Below are 15,559 nucleotides of genomic sequence, written 5' to 3' on the forward strand. Positions count from 1 at the left end.
ACCAGCATTTCTCTTGTCAGACAGATGTCTAATCTAATAGACTTTCACATACCGAGTTTTAAATTGAAGAACTAAATTATCATAATGTGCAAGTCACCATTTGATATTACCACTCATTTTATTAGCATGAGTATTATCTGAGGAGTACAACTGATAGCATTTCATCCGACGAGAACAGACAGCACAGGTGTTGTGGACAGGACTGAAGTACGTTAACAGAACCTGTAAAGAGGAATCTTGTACAACCCTGCCCTACAGTGTGCCTGGCTTAGGCAACGTACCTCTGAGTGCTAGGTTCATTCACAATTTTAAGAAAATAAAAAAGTAAGTGAAGATTTCTCAGTGGGATGTTTCACCTGCAGACTGACCTGTGTATCAGGACACTATATCCATGTCTCTGTTTAGGTATGAAGTGCAGTTGACTACAAAATGTTGCCATGATTCTGTTTATATTGTAGAAATTGATTTAAACCTTCTTTGGCTTGTTCAGCTATGTAAGTATTAGGCTACTCGTAGCCAGAGCTATTTGGAAGCATCAGTAAATACTGTAAGCTCAGTCCTCCAACGTCATGCAGAAGCTTTTGAGCATGAGTTTAGGCCTCTTATCCTTTATTGCTTTAGAAAGCTATTGCGTGTATGTCACTAGCTGGATTGGAGATATAACTTCAGTTAGTATTTTCAGAAGACCACCAAGTGTTTCAAATGTGGTTGGGAGTATGTGTATGATAAACTGCACTTTTGACACTATATATTTAAAGAAAAGAATTCTTATCGTGCCAAGCTTGGATGGGCATATTGTTTTATGAATTCGACATATATTCAACACACACAAGATATAAACACTAACGTCTTTTCTGTGGTATTTTTCACCCCCAACGTTCCTTGTCCGAGGAGGAATAGTACAGACCACAGCCAAGCAAAGCACTGGTAGACATGAGGCAAGCTTTCTACAGCGTCTTCTGCTAAGTTAGTCTTGTGCAGGATGGGACCCACACAATCCTGACTTGCAACATACTTCTCTTCTGGCTCTGGGCCTTTCTTAGTAGTGGCAGAGTATGTGGTAGTTTTCTGATGTGCACAAATGAGCAAGGATGAAACCACAAACTCTTTTGTTCTTGTGACTGAAGGAAGGAATTTGTTCTCTTATAGAGTTATAAGGCTAGTAGGTCAAATCAGTTAGTGCTACCTTTCTGTCAGTTACTACCATTTTAACACACTTTTCTGCATATTTTGTGTATGCAATCACTGAGGAATCTGGGTGAATTATGTTAAATCATGTTGGACCTTTTCTAGTGATTTACAAGTGTAAATCCAGGGTGAATGAGAATAGAATTTATCCTCTTCTCTTCTCTATTCCTACAGCAGGATGAGAGGAAGTGTGTAGGAAAAGATGCTACTAATACTTTAATATTTAAGCTCCCTTTTTAATAGTCATTTTTAAGGATTTATGATTTTGTTTGGAGAATTGATGCCCCAGAGAAAATTTTGATCCATACTTTTTATCTCTCTCAATTGAAAAAAGTGGACTTAGCATGTGGAAAGAGACTAGCTTGGCAATGGCCTCAAAAGGTGAAGTCAGTTTATCCACACTCTAGGTACTGTATTGGCAGCAGAAGTACAAGTTGCATCACAGCACCCTCCAGTGTGTCTCACCTCTGAGCAGGAAGCATCACTTGTATGGAGTGAGAAACTTCCCTTTGCCATTCAGCCACTCTCCTCTTTGAGTTTGCCTAGATTAGTAAAAGATTTAACCACCGTAGTTTCCTTTGTGTAAATGCAGGTTAACATCTTTTACCCCAATTTCTGTTGCTCAAGGTCAACCCTATGATGAAGCCTAGGACTTACACCAGTGAGGAATTAGGCATATTGGAGCTTCTGCGCACACACCTTATTCCTCCCCATCCTAATCATCCCCTGCCTCCAGAATACCCCTTACATGTGTGCACACAACTGCTCTTATGTGGGGTTGTTGGCAAAGGAGGTGGCAGAACTATCCCAATACAGTTTGCCTGTGCCAGAGGAATTCACCGCCATACAATGGAGAATGACTTTAATGGATCAAAGAACCCTCTAATTCTCCCAGAAATTTGTTGGTGAAAGGTTAGCTATAGGACCTCTATATAGAGCTTGATGTAGCTAGTCACTGGGAACAAGCAGGGCTCATGTTATCACTTTTGTTGTTTGTTTTACCTCTTCTGACATTAATTGACATACACTGACTTTTATTTTAAATAGTGGTTATATGTCCAACCAAACGCAGAACATTGTGAGTGGGATGCTTTTTGGCACTGGGCTGTGGGTAGCCCTTATTATGACAATGCGATACTCACTGAAGATGCTGCTTTCTTATCATGGATGGATTTTTGCTGAACATGGCAAACTTTCCACAGCAACCAGGATTTGGATGGTAAGGAAATTTTGTCTGTTTCTGTTTTAATTGTGGCACTGATAGGATATCTTAAATATCATTTGATTGTGTTTTGTGTGTCATTAAGCTCTTAGAAGCCAGCTCTTTAGTTATTTTTCAGTTTTCTTTGTCTCATTCATTCATAATGTTTGGTATGCATTGGAATGTCCTTGTACAGTGCTGTTTTCTCTCCCAGTGTCTTTGGTTGCTGTCATCCACTTGGCACCCGGGTTGTTGGTGAAACTGTTCAGGTAGTCCTTGGAGAAGGAAGAGCACTTGTATAATTTGCCTATTCACCCAAAGCGGGGGATCAAATATATTGCCTACAGCCACCTCTTCTTTAGTAGGGAAGTACAACTCAGAGATTACAGGTCCCAGCATGCAATGCTGCATCTTCTACAGAATGATCTGAGCTAATTGCTTAGTGCAGGATGGAGCACCGAATTTTGGGGATTGTAGTCCCTGCAGTGTGACATCTGTTATAGTTGAGAAGCACTGTAATCTACTCCATTTAAAGTAAAATAGTTACAGCTCTCTGGGTCCTGGCAACATGGTCTTTCAGCTGGGTAGAACTTGGATGCTCTTGACCCAAAACAACTGCAACGTTTGAAAGACCAGGGATGTGCCTGATGAATAGAGAAAGAGATGCTAAGGAACAGCAACACAGAAGATAAAACCTGTTAAGCAGTCTAAAACAATAAAGCTCCCTTTTACTGTTCCCCTATGATCCACCTTTTTATTGATGTTTGGTTTCATTTCATTTACTTTTCTCTCAAATTGATTTCCAGATAGTTGAACGTATGGGCCGTTAGCCATTTTATGGTAAACGTACAGTTTTCTATAGCTATTTTGGTCTACAGTAAATGTGTTTGTTTTGAACTTTATTTTGCATTGAAATAAAACATCATCTTTTCAAAGTATTTAGCACTTTTATGTTCAAAGCATGTTGAAAACACAAAAGCACAAAATGCTTTGTGAGGTTAGGTGTTTTTTTACCCATTTTACAGATATGGGGGGAACTGAGGCAGAGACACCTAATGATTCACCCAAGATAGCAAAAGAAGCCCAGTGTCAAACCCACGATAAGATCTGAGTTCTGTTTTCCAGTACTGATCATGACTCTGTGGAAAAGAATCTATTTAAGAAGCTATCATATGCCTCAAATGATGTGTTTAGAGAGATCTGGTTGCATGCAGGTGAATGCTTTTTGGGGAGGGGATTTGCTGTTAATCACACTCAGTTATGTCAACAAAAATACTTACCTTGTTTTGCGCTTGGTTGTATTAAAAAAAAAAGTGCGAGAGTCCGATTAAAATACACGTGATGATACCCCTTATTCACCGCATCCTCCAAGTTTACTACAGTGTGGGATTAACATGTAGTGGCTGTGTTATGGAGGATGTTCAGTAGGCCTGTAGAATGATATGTTAAAATAGTTCTAAGGTGAATATGTATCTGTTTTAAATGAATTTTTTTATAGTTCCCCCAGATATGGTATTGAGAGCCTGCTGATATGAATTTGTACAGTGCAGGTGCTGAATGGTAAGGCACAGTGCACTCTGTCAGAATTGCTTGTCATTGTCACTGGCGGAGTTTTCAGCATGTCCTACTAAATGGATATTTTAAGCTGTTAATCTTCCCTTATAATGCTAAGCTTGAGCAGTGTGAACTGTAATGCTAATTATCACGTCTTGCTGCTTGCATTATATTTCTGGGTACTGTTGGAAAGCTGTTTCTCTTCATGGTTTTAAAAGTCTCTCTCTCTCTCTGTAAAGGAGTGAACCCAGTGTTGCCTCTCAAGACTGACAAATCAGAACTAGTTAGTTGGTATTCTCTTTTGGAACTACAAAGTCCCTCAGAAGTTTTTTCTGATATCTAACATAGCTGGTTTACTAATTTCCAGTGGTAGTGATGGTATTACTTCCCTCATAAACATTTCTGACCTTCATAGCTTTTTACGTCTTTATTATCTCTCTTTGGTATTCCATGATTTTTTTTTTTTTTGGACCTGTTTCCCATTTTATTTCTCAGCTGTTCCCTTGATTAAGAGCATTCAGAGATGTGGTTAGTAGGAATTTACTGATCTTTGTTCAGAAATAGTCACCTGATTGGAAAACTGGACTGTCTGTTCACCCATAGTCCAAACTGCTTTGCAAGGGACTGGAAACTTGTAACACGTTTGCTTAGAGGTTTTTTTTTTTAAGGAAATTTATTATTTTTAATTCGTGTAGCAGTACTAGGAAGTAAACTTGTAGTTGTAGTTTAATATTTATTCCATAGACAGAAAGGAGAAATGTTGTGTCTGTTGTGAAGGCAAAACCCATTAGAAAGAGATCATTTCAATATCTGGATGTGAAATAAGAGAAGTTAACTGTGTAGAATAAATCACTTACATTCTTTTTGACAAATCATTTGAGAAGTATCCAAATTGCCCTAGAATGTCTTAACTGTTAACAAGCTTACTGTAAGGAAAAAAAGAGCTACATAGAAGTGAATATTGTTATTGCCATCAGGTGAGCAAGTATCCTCCTTGTCATGGGAGAATTTGCACCTGGTATGGTTCAAATATTCTGAAGCCAAATTGTGTCGTCGCCCCCCCCTCCCCTCCCCGGTGAAAGGAGCAGAAAGCAACCTCCTGGTGAAAATCTCCATGACCATCGCCATTCCCCCTGTGAAAACGGTGGGGCTTCCCCACAAATCTTACAGATCCCTGAGAGGACATGGCGAACCATGTAGAGATCCTGTGCTCCAGATGACCTTCTTGGATCTTTTCTAGCAGTCATGCCACCTGTGGAGGCCCTCAAGGGTACAGGGTGGGGTGACACTGAAAGGCCGAATCGGCAGGTAGTGATCGATAAATCGATCCCCGATAGATCGCGTCTAGTGTAGACGCGATAAATCAATCCCCGATCGCTCTGCCGTTGACTCCGGAACTCCACCAGGGTGAGAGGCGGAAGCGGAGTCGACAGGGGAGCGGCGGCCATTGATCTCGTGCCGCGAGGATGCGAAGTAAGTGATTCTAAGTCGATTTAAGATACGTCGACTTCAGCTACACTATTCTCGTAGCTGAAGTTGCGTATCTTAGATCAATCCCACCCCCTAGTGTAGACCGGGCCAAAGGGTAGTATCTCTGATCACGGAAAAAACTGAGTTTTCTCTGTAAGTTCTGTAGGGTCAGAGAGGGAATTAATTGAATTGCCCTCCTGTGCCCACCGAGTAGTTGCCCCCACCATCGAGGATGGTGAACCGCACAGAGAAGGCTCCACTGGGTTCTTGGGTATGGGTGCAGGGAGAACAGAACTAAGACTGAGTTTCCCTTTTATGTTGGAAGTGGCGTGATCCATATCAAGTGGGACTCCTCCATGTGTGAATATAAGAGGTGGCATGTTCTGTCCTTTTCTTTTATAGTCGTGTAGATCCCGTGTATGTGATCAGTGCTCAGGACTTGCAATAGGTGGAAGGGTTCCGAAGAAGAAGGTGGGAAAGAAATGCTCAGTCTTAATAATGAGATGCAAAGTGTGTTGCCTTCTTACTGTAATTGGTGACTTTCTTAAGGCACTTGAAAGCCCTACATACACTAAGACTTGGCTATTAACACTGGCATCCTCATACTTATTTTCATTGCATGTTTAGAAACTGTGCTATGGATTTGCTGGGCCAGTGGTTTCTGTTAGGAATGTATTTTTTGGGGGGAAAAACACTGTCTAAGTTAGATTTTTATATCAGGCTAAAACTGTGTAGGAAAATGGTTCTCAAAGATAGTTACAATATTTAATTTTTTAAAACATGGTTGTAGCTAACTAGTGTTCTTATTCTACCATGGGCCTTAACCCAGTGATGGAATAGGTTCTGAGACACCATGTAGATACAAGTTCGATTTTCAGTCTTGCCAATCCTCTAGTCTTCAAAGATGTAAACATATTCAGAAAAACACTTTACAGAGAACTTTTATGGTCTACATCATAGACATTTTCCCTGTCAAAGGCCTTTAGGTTGGGAACAGAGGCATTTACCAGGCCTTTACCATTCAACAGAGGCAGTGTGTCCTAGTGGCTAGAACACTAGATTGGAAAACTGAGGCACAAAGGTCAAGTGACTTTCTCAAGGTCACTCATCAGGCTGGTGGCTAGGCTGGGGACCCAGGTCTCCTGAGTTCCAAAGTGCACTATGGGGATAATGTTTACCTCTTTATAAAGTGTTTTAAGATCTACTGATGAAAAGCCAGGGTATTATTAATTTTCATCTCACACATACTTTGCAGTCATTTTGAATGTAATAGATTGTTTGTTTGGTTTTTTTTATTTCAGAGGCTGGTAAAGCTTTTCTCTGGTTGTAAACCAATGTTGTACAGCTTTCAGACATCTCTGCCACGACTGCCGGTCCCAGCTGTAGAAAACACTGTCAACAGGGTGTGTTGTTGGAGGAGCTGAATTAACTTTTTCACAATTTGATTGTCGTAATGGTTTTCAGTGTCTTTTATATGATAAATGTATTGAAGTGGTTAATGCTATTAACATTCCAATCCCTCCAGTTTTAGTATCAGATTAACATTAATGTATCAATTAAAATAAAGACTATGACAGACCAAGGGTAATTCAGAATTAAAGACTGACCCTTTTTCCTTTAATCTTTATCTTTGGGCCCAGGCTCTCAGTGGATAAAGGCATGATATTACATGCCTTGTCAGTTGGTACAGCAGCACACAATGGAGTGTGATTTACTGGGATAGAGCCCTTGATATCCCTTGCTTTCATTATCCATGTTATGTATTCTTGATGTTACTTAAGTATAGTGCTCCTGTTATAATAGGCTTTGTATTAGGAATTCCTTTAGGCAAGACTCCAACTAGTTTTAGGTTTATTTTGATTCTTGCAGGTAAAGAGTCTCTGCTGGCCTTAGGCAAACTAACTATATATGAAAATTAATAGGCAACAAAAATAGTTATAGCAGTTAAGTCTATCCCCTGTAACTAAAAAATATATCTAAAATGGCTCAAAATTAAGGAAATACTTAATTCATAATATAAAATATCTCACCTACTAAAAGGAAAATCACTTTTCCAAAAATTCTGTGCTAATAGATGTGCTTTCATTTATGATTTGGTAGCAAGTAGTTAGTAGATGGGGTAGGGGTGGGAAGAGAGTACCATATTTGAAGGGGGGGAAATGAGCTCATATCTTTCAAGATGTATGTTCTCAATTATTTTTTACTAACACCTGTTACAGCTGAAACCCTGTAAACCGACTTTAGAATACTTCCCTTTGTTTATTAAGCTCTTTGTGAATAAATGACAATAAGCTCTGGTGAAAGCTGTGGCACTGACATGAATTTTTTTTGTGTTTATTCTAGTATCTGGATTCAGTTCAGCCACTTATGAATGATGAACAGTTCAAAAGAATGGAGGGTCTTGCCAAAAATTTTGCATTTAATCTTGGACCAAAACTACAGTGGTATTTGAAACTGAAATCCTGGTGGGCCACAAACTATGTAAGCAGATGACGCAACGGCTCTTATGAAATCACATAGTTTAACTCTCTGTCCCCTCTTGCATTTTTTCCTGATTTTAATACATGCTTTTTCAGTTTTCAATCTTCTGTAATTTTAAAGGAAGTCCAAAACCAAAATTACTAAAAATGCCTTGCACTTACATCTTTAATGTCTTTCATATCCATTAATTCTTACAGTGCTTCTGTGTAGTAGGTGAGTATATGTACAGATGAACACCAGAGTTACGAACTGAGCAGTCCACCACACACCTCATTTGGAACTGGAAGTACGCAATCAGGCAGCAGCAGAGACACCCCCTCCCCCCCCCCCCCCCCCAAAAAAGTGCAAATGCAATACAGTACTGTGTTAAATGTAAAGTACTAAAAAAATAAAGGGAAAGCAGCATTTGTCTTCTGCATAGTAAAGTTTCAAAGCTGTATTAAGTCAATGTTCAGTTGTAAACTTTGAAAGAACCATAACATTTTGTTCAGAGTTAAAAACATTTCAGTTAACCAACACCTCCGTTCCCGAGGTGTTCGTAACTCTGAGGTTCTACTGTATTGATATCCCCATTTTCTAAGTGGAGAAATTGAGACAATGGTTAAATAACTTGCTCAGTGTGGCACAGTGAGTAAGTTATTTAACCAAGTGGCAGAGCGACAAGTAGAACTTAAGAATTCCTGTCTTATTACTCTAGACCAGGCTTCCTGTCTGTCATTGAACAGGACTCAAAACCTACTCACTGCTATATTTGCTTATTAAATTAACTTGCAACTTCTCTACCTGGTCGGTCTGGGATCCAGGGAGTGGAAAGGCAGTGTGGTTTAGAGCCACCTTTTCCTCCCGCTGTCCTCAGCTGCACTGGGTATGAACTTAATGCAAATGTGAATCTGTCCAATTATGTGTACATGTTAGAGAGGAAAACAAAGCTGTAGCCACCAGGATGGGTGGGTGTGGGGGTGTGTGTGCAGGTGGGGTGCGGGGAGAAAGTGGGCACACACCTTACTGGCCTGTTATCTAAATCTTAGCTATACATGGTAGCTTGAACAAGCTTACACAGTCCCTAGAGCAACCCTACCATAGGATGAATAATATTTCAGAAGCTTTATTATGATGCATATTATAAGGACACTTTAGAAATACTGTCTGAAGAGGAGATGGGAGATTGCTTCAAAAATTGCTTACCTGAGAGTTAAGGCTGAATTTCTGACCTTAGTTTCATGGGTCCTTGTGGCTCTCTTTCCCCCCAAACAGTGACACTTCAGCATTCAGAATTAATTAAAAATAAATAAATAAATAAAGCATTTCCTTCTGCCTGGTGTGTAATATTACCCAGTGTTATGGAGCCACTACAGTAGAGGACCAGAAGCCATTGAGAGCAGAGATACAGGCTAACGAGTTTATGCTAAATTTTGTTCTCTTCATTCTGTAGGTTAGCGACTGGTGGGAAGAATATATCTATCTGAGAGGACGTGGGCCAATTATGGTTAATAGTAATTACTATGCAATGGTAAGTAAATCTTCTAAACCTTTTTATAGAAACATTCCTCCTTAGGATTCCTGTTATCTTTTGTTTAATACTTCGTTTCTGAACTCCATTACTGCGCTGATATAATCTGTGCTTTCTTCCTGCTGGCATAGTCTTCACATAATATATTACAAAAGCACTGATGTCTTTTAATATGGAAATGTTCATAATAAATTCAGTTCCTCTGTCTTTAGCCCTGCTTTATTAGATAGGACTCTACTTCAGATTTAAAAGTTCAGAGTATTATTACTTCCTGTAGAGTCTACTAATTATTTACTGTGACAAGCATTGCCTCTTGGCTCATAAATGCCTATGACTGATACTAATGAGCGTTCCCTGTTGCCCACCCACTAGGATTTCTGTGAGGGGGAATCCAAGTCTCTGTGCTCTGGATCCCTGGGGGTGTGTTTAAGCTTCGACACTTCTGATAGCAAGGGAAGCCGTTCTTCTGTCACTGTAGTAAATCCACCTCTCTAAGAGGAAGTAGCTAGGTCAGCTGAAGCATTCTTCCATTGAACTAGCAGTGTCTACACCAGGGGTGGGCAAACTTTTTGGCCTGAGGGCCACATCTGGGTGGGGAAATTGCATGCAGGGCCATGAATGTAGGGCTGGGGCAGGGGGTTGGGGTACGGGAGGGAGTGCAGAGTGTGGGAGGGGGTGTGGTGTGCAGGAAGAGGTTCAGGGCAAGGGGTTGGGGTGCAAGAGGGGTGTGGGGTTTACGAGGGGGCTCAGGGCAGGGGGTTGGGTTGCAGGAGGGGTTCAGGGTGAGGGCTCTGGACCGGCGCCACTTATTTGAGCGGCTCCGGGGTGGCAGCGGTGCGCAGTGGGGCTTAGGCAGGTCCCTGCATGCCCTGGCCCCGTGCTGCACCGCTCCCAGAAGCGGCTGGCAGCACGGCCCCTGGGGAAGGGTGGGCAGAGGGCTCCACAAACTGCCCTCGCCTGCAGGCACCACTCCCCCACAGCTCCCGTTGGCTGCCGTTCCCAGCCAGTGGGAGCTGCAGGGGGCGGTGCCTGCAAGCGAGGGCAGCACACGGAGCCCTCTGCCCCCCCGTTCACCCCTCCCCCTAGGGCTGCAGGGACGTGGCGCTGGCCGCTTCCAGGAGTGGTGCGGGGTCCGCATCGCCACAGGGGTGGTAATCCCGTGGGCCGTAGTTTGCCCACCCCTAGTCTACACTGAGGCTTAGTTCAGCTTAACTGTGTCTCTTAATGGTGTCAGATTTTAGGTGTAGATCAAGCCACAGGCACTGATGACAGCAGTTTTTCATAATACAACTTCACAATGTCAGTCGGAATTTGTAAGTTGTACAGACATAGCCCCAATTCATCACAGCTCCATATACTACTTAATCCACAAGCATGTTGTTATACTGGATGCTGCTTTAAATTCTTGAATACGTACATGCTGGAAATAAAAATATATGAACTTCTGTTATCAGAAAACAAGCACTAGCTGCCACCAGGCTTCCCTATCTCCCTGATTTGATATGAATTAAGGTTTTTAGTATTGCACTTCTGTTGCAAGTGTGATGCCTGGTCTACACCTAAAATGGAGGCTGGCCTAGCTATGTTGCTCAGGAATGTGAAAAATTCACACCCCTGAGAGAGGCAGTTAAATTGACCTAAGCCCTAGTATAGACACTGCTAAGTCAATGGAAGAATTCTTCCATCAGCCTAACTTCCACCTCTAGAGGGGGGTGGATTTACTACAGCCATGGAAACCCCCCGTCCTGTTGCTGCAGCAAGTGCCCACACTACAGTGCTGACAGTGGCGTAGCTACAGCTGTGCTGCAGTAGTGCTTGTACTGTAGACCTAGCCTAAGTAAGCTGTTTGATACACTAGATTTCAGTCAACAAGCCTTCGATCTGATGCCATTTGAGGAGCAGGTACTGCTATTATTTTGTGACTTTTTAAGAAAACATTTTTAAAGTAGAAAAGGAGGACTTGTGGCACCTTAGAGACTAACAAATTTGAGCATATTTAAAGTAGGAAGTTGTTAAGTGCACTCTGGCTAGTGACTTGGCCAGTTTCCCTACATGAAAGCCTTTTCTGTAAGACACTGGAATTAATTATGGGGAAAATTGTGTTTTGACTAATGCATGATTAATGAACTCCGTTTGCTGAATGGAGTTTGACAATTATAGTATCTATATTAACTTACCTTTCTTCTGTCTTCAGGACTTTCTGTATGTTGTTCCCACTTCCCTGCAGGCAGCTAGAGCAGGTAATGTTATCCATGCCACCCTGCTCTACAGGAAAAAACTGGACAGACAGGAAATCAAGCCAGTATGTAAATCCATTTCAGTAGTTTCTAATTTCTTCAAATTTACTTTTTAACAAATCAGCCTCCATTTTGAAAAGTAACAGAGGAGAGAAGTAGTGCCTTATGTTAAGGTACAGTGTATGTAACTCTAGCTAATGTGTGGCCGCAAACCCATTGTGGTTGCTAGTTAAACTCCACTCATGTTGGACCTTCTGTTTAAAAAGATGTAGACCTCTGCCATGGAAGTTAAAGGAAAACTTCCTTTTGCTACAGTAGTGTTTGAAATGAATTTTGCTGTGGGCTGCACTCCACTGGAGGGCAAAATAGTCACATTACACTTGAGTATTCTGTCTAGTAGAAGGCAATGATACACATACATGTTAATTAGTATGATAATATATTCAAATGCAGAACCCTGTAGGAAGATGCAATTATGGTTTTTTTGAAGGCAAGTTTTAAGGTTTGTGCAATAGGATTTTAATGGACAAAAGGCAGATGATAGTGAAAATGACATCTTCCAGGAGGAGCAGAAATGTCATGCCAGAATAGTTTGTATTCTATGTTTACCTTCGTGCTGTATTTTAAGAATACAGAGAGCAGCGTGTATATGCATGCACGCGCACATGAAGGACAAACAGGGCCAACCTTAAGTCCTTACACCTATGCAAATAAACCTGGCAAAATGGAGGAACCTATTTAATGGGCATATTGATGTGGAAATTGAAATGTGGCAACTACCATAAATCTCAGTGGCAGAAATCCATCTAACTACATTTCCAGTCTATCCTCACTGTACTTCAGTTCTAAAATAAGTAAAATTGTGCTAAATTTTGAAAAGCTTCAAACTTTTAAAATCCTGAAAACTAAATGTAAAAATTCGGTAACCTTGTCAAAAAGTGAAGCCTTGAGGAGTGTAATAAAAAGCACCAGGAAATCAGCGTTTTTTAATACCTGGGTAAGATCAGATCATTTCACTGCTCTTTGAGGAGACATCATGTGCTAAACAAGTTAGGAGACTAGAGGCATTTTCAAACCAAAAAGTAGTTTAAAACTTGCGTAGAGCTAGAAAAGCCTTTCTGTGCATGGCATTGAAATGGATACTGAATACCAATAATGCATCACATAGGACTGTAGGAACCTACTGGACAAAATTGATTCCCAGACAATCTTCTTTTTAAAGCAGGCATCTCAGCGAAGTGACTTCTACTGTTACGTTGCAACTGGAGCAGTTGAAGGATGTGTCCAGGAAATCGTACTAGAGACAGATGCAAACCAAAACCCAGCATCTGAATAGTTCCAAACTTTGGGGAAGTTCAGATCCTATTATGGGCCTTATGGCTTTAATCCATTTCTCTGCATCCTATAAAAATTAAAAAATAAGGCTAGAAAAATCTTAATCACTATTTAAATGGTGTTTGAAAACTTTAGAACAGGTGTGGCCAACCTGAGCCTGAGAAGGAGCCAAAATTTACCAATGAACATTGCCAAAGAGCCACAGTAATATGTCAGCAGCCCCCCCATCCACTACCCCCCTCCAGCTCCGAGCGCCTCCTGCCCACTGGCAGCCCCACCAATCTGCACCTCCCCCTCGCTCCCCACGCCTCCCACCAGCCGCAATCAGCTGTTTTGCAGTGCGCAGGAGGCTCTGGTGGCGAGGGAGGAGGAGCGAGGACATGGTAGGCTCAGGGGGAAGGGGCAGGAGCTTTGAGGGAAGAGGTGGAGTGGTGGTAGGACCTGGGGCAGAGCAGGGGGTTGAGCAGTGAGCACCCCACAGCACACTGGAAAGTTAGCATCTGTAGCTCCAGCCTCGGAGTCATCACCTATGCAAGGAGCCGCATATTAACCTCTGAAGAGCCGCATGCGGCTCCGGAGCCACAGGTTGGCCTCCCCTGCTTTAGAAGAAATTCATATTTAGAAATGTTATCTCCCCTGTCCATTTTGGTGGTATCACTGTTTGTTTTAAAAACAGTCATTGAATTAATCTCAGGAGGATAACTAGATTTTTTTTTTATGGAGTAATGTACAGGTAATACCATGCCAATGGCTTTTCTGTTATTCATATGAAGGGCTTCCCCTTTCTTCTGTGCCTTCAGTTTGTAGTTAATTTCTACTCAGTTTCGTGGCCATTTATTTTAATGAATAAATGCTGCTAATGGAGGGAATCAAGATCACATGACTGTTTTAGCTTGAGACCTAGGGTCACATGATTGTTTTAAGAAACTGCAGTCTAATAAGAATCTGTTCTCTTGCATATATACATATATAAAATACGTTCACTGATATGCCATTTAACTGTGAGGAATCAGAGGCTGTGAAGAGGCAACTCCCAATGGATGATATGAAGTTCTGCATCAGTGATTGGCACTGAGAAAGCCTTGTTAAATCCACAGCTTTGATCATCTGCTTTTAAAGGGGAAGCTCATAGTAGCTGGGCAGTGTACATATGACTAGTGGAAAAACTATGGACCCTAACATGGGTAGGTCAGGGGACAACTAGAAAGAAAGAAGAAAAAAAAGGTCTTTGACGTGTTAAAATCCTCGTGTTGTCCTACAGTCTCTCTCTCTAACCAGCATGTGTGTTTTTTCTCTCAATTTGCTAATTGTATGTATAAAAACACAATTGTAACGTACATTTGCGGCATAGATTCTTCTGATGGGATCCACTGTTCCACTCTGCTCAGCTCAGTGGGAGCGAATGTTTAATACCTCCCGTATCCCAGGAGAGGAAACAGGTAAGTGGGGCCAGCCAAGGACAAGGAATGCCAGGGAATCCAAACAGTCTGTGGAATATTTCCGAAGGGTGTCCTCTTAATATAGCCATAAGCTGCTAGACCTGTACTTTCAAAGAGCAAAACCTGAAAAAGGAGTAAAAAATGCTCTTATGTTAAACTGAATGTGTGCTCTGACCATTTCTCAGCGATTAGCATAATAGTTTCATAGACATTTCTCCTTTTTGACTGACTTCAATTAGTACGGTAGTATTCTGACAGATTTAATGGTTTTTGGCTGTTCCTTTCCTTTATTTATAAGCTGGCCCTTGGAAACTGTTTGCTGCCTTGTTATTTCATATTTACTTTTTCTCTATTCTGTTCCTTAAGGTCCTCTTGTTTTTTATCTACGTTTTTACCTCCATGAAAGTTCCATTCTCTGTGAGATTTCAAATCATTTGAAATCTTTTTATTTTGTTTTTGACTTTCCTTTTTTCCTTTCAGCTTATGATTCAAAATATCATCCCAATGTGCTCTTCTCAGTATGAACGTACGTTCAACACTAGTCGTATACCAGGCGTAGAGACAGGTACAGTTTTAGTCCTGTCAATGTTTTTAGCCCCTACTTGCCTCTTAACCTTATTTGTGCGTAGTAAGAGATGTCACAGTTGAAATCACCTATAGTAATGACACTTTTTATCCAAACTGTGACTTCTCCATAACATGCTTTAAGATAATTATATTGCTTTTTATAATAATTAAGAGCTCAATTGTTCAAAGTTATGAACTACTTCCATAGTGTTGTGAAGGCTTATCAATATAATAAAGGGAGTGTCTACTGGTTAGAATGGTGGGGGGAGTCCACTCCTGCATTCCGTTCTGTGTCTGCCACTTACTGTGTGACACTAGGCAGCTCCCTTTACTTTCCTGTGCTTAGTTTACCTGTAGGAAAAAACTGTATTCACCTACCATACAGAAATCGTGAGGTTTAAATAATTGTAAAAGGTTTGGGCGGTCTTCAAACCTAAGTCACTCTAATGGTAGAGCGATAGAAATAGGACATAGTAGATAGGTATAGTTAAAATCTTTAGAAAGAGAGAAAGGGGGGTGCCTAGAAAGTAAGGCACTATTTTATTTAAATTGTGTATATTGTATTCCAGATCTGCAT

General features: G+C 41.1%; 1 protein-coding gene and 1 long non-coding RNA gene across 4 annotated transcripts in view; one reads left to right on the top strand and one right to left on the bottom strand.

The window, feature by feature from the left end:
• The window catches only part of CPT1A (carnitine palmitoyltransferase 1A), a 70,062-nt gene that overhangs the window by 26,841 nt on the left and 27,662 nt on the right, over positions 1–15,559 (top strand). Inside the window, exons 4-9 of one of the 2 annotated variants that reach the window (XM_048855763.2) lie at positions 2,236–2,407; positions 6,715–6,816; positions 7,757–7,894; positions 9,327–9,404; positions 11,599–11,706; positions 14,328–14,415. In XM_048855763.2, coding sequence (XP_048711720.1) covers positions 2,236–2,407; positions 6,715–6,816; positions 7,757–7,894; positions 9,327–9,404; positions 11,599–11,706; positions 14,328–14,415 — 686 coding nt within the window. Of the gene's footprint in view, positions 1–2,235; positions 2,408–6,714; positions 6,817–7,756; positions 7,895–9,326; positions 9,405–11,598; positions 11,707–14,327; positions 14,416–14,895; positions 14,981–15,559 lie in introns of both variants that reach the window. The other variant, XM_048855764.2, reaches the window with a different exon arrangement.
• The window catches only part of LOC125639167 (uncharacterized), a 45,056-nt gene continuing 29,596 nt past the window's right edge, over positions 100–15,559 (bottom strand). Inside the window, exons 2-5 of one of the 2 annotated variants that reach the window (XR_012668851.1) lie at positions 14,315–14,538; positions 12,826–13,043; positions 11,582–11,682; positions 100–3,033 (exon numbers count right to left, since the gene is read on the bottom strand). This is a non-coding gene — a long non-coding RNA (uncharacterized LOC125639167). The remainder of the gene's footprint in view (positions 3,034–11,581; positions 11,683–12,825; positions 13,044–14,314; positions 14,539–15,559) is intronic. The other variant, XR_007357394.2, reaches the window with a different exon arrangement.

This window comes from Caretta caretta, chromosome 6, assembly GCF_965140235.1.
Source record: "Caretta caretta isolate rCarCar2 chromosome 6, rCarCar1.hap1, whole genome shotgun sequence".
Lineage (NCBI taxonomy): Eukaryota > Metazoa > Chordata > Testudines > Cheloniidae > Caretta > Caretta caretta.